This window comes from Pseudomyrmex gracilis, unplaced genomic scaffold, assembly GCF_002006095.1.
Source record: "Pseudomyrmex gracilis isolate BER0280 unplaced genomic scaffold, ASM200609v1 scaffold_36, whole genome shotgun sequence".
Lineage (NCBI taxonomy): Eukaryota > Metazoa > Arthropoda > Insecta > Hymenoptera > Formicidae > Pseudomyrmex > Pseudomyrmex gracilis.
In genome coordinates this window covers 589826-597723 of record NW_018020620.1, presented here as the reverse complement: position 1 = coordinate 597723, position 7898 = coordinate 589826, and the positions used below count along the sequence as shown (strand labels likewise).

Below are 7898 nucleotides of genomic sequence, written 5' to 3'. Positions count from 1 at the left end.
TGAGCACGTGATATTTCATTCGTATTTTATTTTTTGCAGATTTCGCGAGTACTTTTAAGTGTTGATACACTTGATCACACAGGAATAAAGTGCTGTCCTCGCAAGAAAAGAAGCTACAAGCGCGAAATCGATTGAATTGATTGAATACTATCAGTAGACAATCTAGCAGTCTGTCTCGTCCTCCGCATAATTTTGCTTCAATTAAAATTTATCTAAGTAGCACGAGAGAGAGAGAGAGAGAATTATTTTATCACTTGTGGATGAAAGAGAGTTGCGTATGTTTTCTGTTCTACCCTCAGATAGTTTCGTGATAACGTGTATCGATGCTATACCGAAAGAGATCGGGACATCGCAATATGATGTTCTCCACGTATCCAACAGCTCGCAACTATCGACCGCTCGTTCTCTTCGTGAATTTGAAAGTACGCGCGCTTCTGCTACAATCGAAGAGATGGCGCCATTGCGAACGACGATTCGTTTTTGTTATGCTTATATAATGACGTTTCTATTAATAGAAATCGCCGAATATATATTTAGCAAACTGTATCCTTTATTTTTGCTCACCGCGTCTTCAATTTGTCATTTTAAAACGATTCCACGATGCTCGGCGTAAAACACGAATGCGAAATCGGAACCGAACATCACAAAATCTACTTTCTTCCTAATCGCGGCCTCTTTCGTAAAGCTTGTGACACGATACATCTTCTTCTGATGGCATCAGACAAACACCCAAGTGCCCGCAAGTATTTGCGCAGTTACGTTTCAATAATCTCGGAAAGGCGACATCACTTGCGCAATCACAGACATATCATTCACCCTTTAAGTATTTTTAGGTATACGTTTCGTAACAAATATTTTACAGTGTATATTTGCGCTAAAGAATTTACCAAATTGTTATTTTCTCTAAATGTGCCGATTTGCGTGCATATATATATATATATATATATGACTTTTTTATTTCTCAAAAAAAAAGAATTAAAAAACTTGATTTTACACAGATTTTATTGGGAGTTTATAATGATCGCAACGATAATTTGCTTGCTCATATCTGTCCCGTACCAAGCTGCTTTCAGAATGAACGAACGATCGATTTATTGGACCGTTTTCAAAAATGTCCTTCTGTTTCTTTGTTGCGTTGACATAATGTTTAATTTTATGTCAGGGTAAATTTAAACTTAAATTCTTTATCTATTATTAGCACACGTACACACATAGATTTCCTGAACGTTTTATATTTTATTACACACACAACTCTCTTGTCTCTGTTGCGCTCAACTTTTCTATTACAACGTTAAGAAAAAACGTAAAAGATTAAACATTTATCGTAATAATCTTTCACATCAAACAGATATTTTGACAAGACGCAGCAAATTGTCGTAATGAAGCCGAGAAAGATAATAAAGGAGTATCTGAGACGTAGTTTTCTGCTAGACCTCATAGGCTCGCTACCAACTGACGTCGCATTTGTCACCGTCTGGCAAGAATACGTGGTCGCGCGTGAACTAGCATCGCTGACGTGCGGATTTCGCGTATTCTCTTTAAATTCTTACGTGAGAAACATCGCTTACGCGCACAACGTTCCACCGACTCTCTACCAGATGTGCTCTGCGATCTTTTGGCTGATAATTGCCTTACACTGGCAGATCTCTATGTACTGGATAATACCGGTTGTGACCACTTCTTTGTATCTACCGAAATATCCCCATTACGACACCTGGTTGCATTCCTTCAATCTTTGGGAAGAATCTGAAAATCAACGACACATGTATTGTATCTTACGTGCGGTTCCGATCTTCTTCTCAGTCGACACCGTCTTCTCCGATACCAAGCCGAAAACCGAGACCGATCTCACGTCACTGGTGATCTTTCAGCTCGCAGGCGGTTTACTCATGTGGATTCTGATAGCTCGCGTGAGACAGTTTCACAGAACTTGCAACAGTTCGAAATTAAAATATCGAGACATGATGGCGTATCTGAACGAGTGCATGAGACATAGGCAATTGCCGCATCAGACACGACGTCGTATCGCAATCTACTACGAGTACTACTTCGTAGAGCGTTATTTTCGCGAGCTCGAAATCCTAAGCAGTCTGCCTGTGCAAATGCGTCAGGAAATTAACATGCAGTCGTGTCGCAAACTCGTGGAGAACGTTACGTTCTTCAAGAATCTGCCGCTTGCGTTACTTGCGCGCATTGTCGCCTTTTTGAAGTTGGAGATATTTCTGGCGAACGACATTATCGTGAGCGCCAATCAACCGGGCGATTGCATGTATTTCATCAGCACCGGGACGGTCGCAATTTACACGAGCACGGGAAGGGAAGTGTGTCACTTGGAGGACGGAGCGCACTTCGGGGAGATCGTGCTGGTGATGCCGGCCCAGCGAAGAACAGCTTTCGTCGTCGCTGTCGAGACCTGCGAGTTGTACCGTTTGGATCGTATTGATTTTACCAGAACGATTCATCCGTATCCGTTGTTGTGGGATCAAATCAAGAAAATAGCCATCGAGCGACACGAGAGAACAATGATACTCGCCTCGCAATAATAGCGATTCAATCAAACAACAACATTGCGCAAAGATTGCGGTATGTATTTTATTTAAAAAAAGAAATATTATTTTAATAACAAGCAATTAATCGCAGTATCGACACCGTTTAGATTTATGTTACAATGTACTCGAGTTGTAAGACTTGCTCTATACTTGTTGTATATAATTATACCAAACTTGCATCGCGACTAAAAGATTAAAAAAAAAAAAAAAGTTGCATTTTATACAGAAATTATCGTGTAAATTTATATCGTGCGTGCACTTGTGAGCAGAATAATATTACATCGAGATTTATATCGACGAGACTACGCTTCGGAACAATGAAGCAAATTCGCAAAGTCTCGTTGTTCAACAGGTACACACACGCCGTGCTCGAATTCTTCTACCGTGGCGCACTAATGTCAGGTTGCAGGGACTGCCGTTTGAATTGTTAGGATTAAAAGAATTGTTAATGAGATCGTTAACGATAATAGCAGAAAATTGTTAAAGAACCGATAAATTTTCAAGACTCCGATAACTGTTTCCTCATAACCCAACATTAAGGCAGATTTATTACCCTGGACGTGAATCAAGAAGATCGCGATCGCACGCCGCGCGGAAGACTACAATTTTCAATGTACTGTAGATCATCGGTAATATCATGTAGCAAGAAGAATACGTGATCACTTCTTGAGATGAATTTGAGATAATTACAGTTTCGCGCCACAGTGCATCACGGATCGGAACTTGCGTTCTTTTTGTTTTTTGTTTTCTTTTTTGTTTTTTTTTTCTCTCGTTTCATTTTGCGCGCGTCAAAAAATCAAGCTCGCATTCGAAATGCATTACGCAGATCAAATGTATCGTGTCTTCGAATCGGGGGCACTTAAATATAATGGAACGAGAGAAGCGCGAGAGAGGAAAGAAAGAGAGACGGACAGTTTTCTTTCTCGCGTTCTTTTGTGCGGCCGGTGCGTCGACGCGCGCAACTAGCTCGACTAACTATTAATACTTATCAGGCGCTGGGATCATTATCTTTAACGCTGGTTGTAAGATCCGTAGTTGATTGTAGTCGGTGTCCCGGTCGGGGATGTGTCGGGGATATTGCATTAAGAATACGCGTGTAACGAGAGAAGGTCTGATTTACTTGACGATGCATGCTTATCTGAAAGATTCGCATATCGAGTCGGCCCGACCGGTTCTACCTGAATATATCTGCGTGACGCGATGCAATGATACGTTATCCGTTATTAATGAATGCAGTTTTCACGATAATTGTTTTTTGTCGCTCCGGAATGGAGACTTGGTCTTTCATCGGGCGTGGAATGTCTAAGCAGGAAAATAACTCGATGGCGCGCGTAAGTCATTGGTATGCACGTAGGTGTAAAAAAAAAAAAGAAAACCTCTCTCTTTCTCTCTTTCTCTCTCTTCGGAATTTATTATTAGATCCACTGCTTCACGGCGGAGCATGGTAACAAGTTCATGGCGCGATATGTGATATATCTCGTTTCTGTGATGTTAAATGCGACGAATATCCACTCGACGATTATCCCAGCGCTCGTAGAAAGCTGTATAAATTACCGCAAAAAACAAAAACAAAAAAAAAAGAGAGAGAGAGAGAGAGAAATAAACTCCGGACTGGCGTCACACGGACAGTAAGGGCAAAACAAAGTGCGGAAATCGCGCAAACGCAAAGTGGTGATAAACATACGTTAATTAGTATGAAAGCAGCCGCCTGTGTACATGTTACACGCCGGAGTTTAGAAAGAACGATTGCTTAATCAGATCTAACGACAGAGATGTATTATTACAATGTGAGATATATGTATATGCATAAATTACACCGATATGATCGGTGTAATTTATTTAAGCAAAAATTAATATGTGTATAAATGTGAAAAGAGGTCTGACATAAATTTGTCATATCACTAATTACCGCTTTACTTTGTAAGAAAGACAGTTGTTCTCTTGCTAACTAAGAAAAACCGATTAACAGAGACTACCAATTATAGAAATAGACAGACAGATAGATAGATAGAGAGAAAGAGGTGGTCTATACAAGGTAGAAACTCACGCCTTGCCTGGCGTCACCAGTGATGGTGGCGTCGGTGTGCGAGCCGGTGAGAGAGAGAGCCGCCCATTCGACGCAAAACAATGGTTCGTGCGCATCGACGCATGGGCAGAGGGAACGCCGCTGATGACAATGAAAACGTTTAGGAGGGCTGGCCATTGTAATAGGCCGACGATGCGCCTGCTTGGTAGCACACCCGGTTCTGTGCACGCACTGGCGGTATCCCTACTGCCGCGCGCGCACCGGCTCCGGGCAGAAAGGGGAACGTCTGAGGATAGTACAAATAAACGGGAAAGAAAGAGAGAGAGCTAGGAGAGGTCCCTATTGTTATCAGTACGGTCGGACTGTACGTAAGCTCGGTCAGCGGGAGCGAGACGAAACGCTCCCGTGGCGGCGGCGGACAAGTGCGACGATGAAACGAGAGGAGAAATTGCGAACAAGCGAAAGAGAGAGAGAGAGAGAGAGGGAGAGGGAGAGGGAGAGAGAGAGAGAGAAGAGAGAGAGAAGAGAGAAAGAGAAGAGAACCGTTGCGGCTATGGTTATGTGGCCACACCCCGCGAAGCCAGCCAACGAGCTCTTCGCCGACCAACGACCCACCTGACCCTACAATGGGCAGATCCACGTAGTCCTGCTCTCTCTCTCTCTTTCTTTTTTTGTCTCTCTTTCTCTCTCTTTCTCGGTGGCTACTGCATTGTTCCTCCCTCTCTTCTCGTGCGCGTCAAGCATCGCTGAAGTAGGAATGCGCGAAGAAGGGTGAGAAATCATACGCGCGACGACGATACGATCCGAAACGAGAGCCACCCCGAGCTGAACACATCATTCACGGTACGCAACACATAACGACGACAACGCCGAAGACGCTGAGAACGTGAAGCGTAACAGGCGGCGGCTCGGGGTCGTTAACGCGATTAACGGTGCATGAGTGATGCGACGTCACGATATACCCTTTAGAATATTCAGCGTGCATGTAATCGCAGATAATTCGTCTCGGTTACTTCCATGACCGCGTTTCTTCTCCTAATCGCGTCCCTTGTCGTCTTACGTGAGCGTTTGAGGATAAATGTGCGAGGCCACGCGTTAGGAACGCGTTCGGAAATACTTTCCGGCTTAAAGAGCGAAGAGATAGTAACAGCGGAGATTGTAAAACTTCATAGAAAGTAGATTAGTTTTTGTTTTTTTTTTTATTTTTTTTTTTTTTTTATTTAAGAGATTTTTTTCATTTAATTTAAAATCTCGCTATGCATCATATATACTCTTGTTCGATGATTCACGACGCGCTTATATATCTCCGGAGCTTAGAGCTGTGTTTCTACCGCAAGTCTCTCATATTATTCGAGGAGATAAAGATTGAATAGAGAGAACGTTTGCGTTCGAAAGATCGTGGAACACCGGTGTGACGTGCCTAATAAAAAATGAGATTAAAGCATGAAAAAAACGACTCGATTTCGCATCCCCTTCGATACGAACAACGAAACTCAGTCTCGTGTAGCAGCGTCTTCGCGCAGATATCTGGATATAGACAGATATATATACGCGGAACGTATACACCTACATCAACAAAACCCCAGCGACGGCGACCCTGGCGGCTGCCTTCTCCTCCGCGATGGGTCGATACTCTGCGAGCCGCCACCCTCCCCCGCACCAACCTCCTCACTCCGCGTCTCTCGTGCCTCCTCTGTCTTTCGCCCCTACCGCCGCTGTTTCCGTTCAACCCCTTCCATCCTTCCTCTCACATACCCATCTTTGCCCACCATCGTGCCGTTCTCTCATCCCTTGTGCTTCCTTCCCCTACGTCGTCCTCCGTTTCCACTTCCTCCTCCTTCTCCTCCGGTCGTCTCCACCGCTCCCTTTCCGCTGCCACCGCCGCCTCTTTTACCCTCGGTGGCCTCGTCCATAGGTGTACCAGTTGATTGATCGTTTATCGATACGCGGAGGGCCCACCCCGACGTTGCGGGTACGTCCTACGCCCGGTCCTCTGCCTCTGCTCTCTGGTTCCGCGACTCCCTCCCCCTCTCGTCGCTTACCGCTTTCAAGTATACGCATTACACATTTATAAGGGCGTTAAACACGAGCCGCATCGATGGCATAGAACGCTGTATAAGTATATATGCGTATTTCCCTCATCCTCCTCGGGACATCCTACTCTCTTCCGCGCCTCTCTCCTGATATTCTGTGCTCTCCGCTACTCTTCCCTACCTATCTCTCCTGTCTCTCCTCTCCTCTCCTCTTCTCTCCTCTCTTCCTCCTCCTCCTCCTCCTCCTCCTCTCCTGCAAAGCCAACCGGCCGCCTGGCCAACGGAGCCCCCTACATCGGTTTTGTGTAGGAAGAGCCATGCTCGATTGGTGTTGGTGTGTTTGTAAGCGCGCTGGGCAACATCAATGTTTCGAGTCGAGCGTCCGCCCCCATTATTTTACCCCCGACATTGGAACCGCCATCCCATCGACTAGCTGCTCTCTATATAACCCCTGCACGATGCGGCATCTCCCTCCTCTCTTTCTCTCTCTCTCTCTTCCTCCTTCCCTCCCTCTCTTTCGCTTCCTCTCCAGCTCGCTGGCGCGCGCGGATCCCGATGCACACAACCGATACTTATTGATATGGGTTTCCGTTTACCGTTGACTACATACGTGACTTAACCGCCGACCCCGTGCACTTCCGAAACTACTACATCAATTTTTAACTGCGCAACCGGATTTATCGGAGCTTATATTCCACCTCAATACGCGACCGGGCAACTGCACGGCTTGCACGAGTTTCTGCATTCTTTTATCTTGTTTCCGATCCTTCAATTCGTTATCGCCGCGATTCTTAATCAAGCAGAATGCAAAAATGTTTGCCGAAAATCACTAGAACACGTTTTCTACACGTTTTTTTATCGCATTTCCGCCGCGAAACACATTTGACAGTTTATATTCCCGTACGAAATAAATATTGAGAAGTATCGTGTCCTCAACCGGAATATTGCAATTACATCCGATCAAAAATAATTTTATTATTATCGATCAGAAATAAAGTTTAACAACTGTACTGTTGGTTAATGAATGAAAAAAAAAAAAAAAACAAGGTCTCGAGTTGGGGGGTTGGCGCGTCTTATCGAGTGTCGGCCTCCAGTCGTGACGTGGCACCACGATGGTGACTGTCCGTCACACATCCCCGACCTCGAATGACGACGTTTATAAGCTAGTGTCAACAACGGTGGGTAATGATGTGCGGCCCCCATGTTCAGCAACTACGGGAGCTTCCCGGCGGGCGGTCGGGCACCCGCAACGTATCATCCCGTCACGCTACATTGAACGTCATTGTCCGA

At 44.9% G+C, this 7898-nt stretch overlaps 1 protein-coding gene across 3 annotated transcripts; it reads left to right on the top strand.

Annotated features, from left to right (window-relative positions):
- The first annotated feature begins 528 nt into the window (after window positions 1–528).
- LOC109852814 (potassium/sodium hyperpolarization-activated cyclic nucleotide-gated channel 2-like) lies at window positions 529–2656 on the top strand. 3 transcript variants are annotated; one of them, XM_020424323.1, is made up of 4 exons: window positions 529–833; window positions 999–1163; window positions 1349–1550; window positions 1644–2656. In XM_020424323.1, the coding sequence occupies exons 1-4, from the start codon at window positions 601–603 to the stop codon at window positions 2541–2543; spliced, it is 1500 nt and encodes a 499-aa protein (XP_020279912.1). In that variant the 5' UTR covers window positions 529–600; the 3' UTR covers window positions 2544–2656. The 3 variants fall into 3 exon arrangements, with proteins under 3 accessions (XP_020279912.1, XP_020279911.1, XP_020279913.1); XM_020424322.1 differs by having other exon boundaries at window positions 1349–2656; XM_020424324.1 differs by lacking the exon at window positions 999–1163 and having other exon boundaries at window positions 1349–2656.
- Window positions 2657–7898: the final 5242 nt, after the last annotated feature.

Coding starts and splice junctions, on each gene's coding strand:
- LOC109852814 (XM_020424322.1), top strand. CDS start 601: ATGCTCGGCGTAAAACACGAATGCGAAATCGGAACCGAACATCACAAA. Junction 834..998: donor CACCCTTTAAGTATTTTTAG/GTATACGTTTCG, acceptor GATTTTACACAG/ATTTTATTGGGAGTTTATAA. Junction 1,164..1,348: donor ATGTTTAATTTTATGTCAGG/GTAAATTTAAAC, acceptor CACATCAAACAG/ATATTTTGACAAGACGCAGC.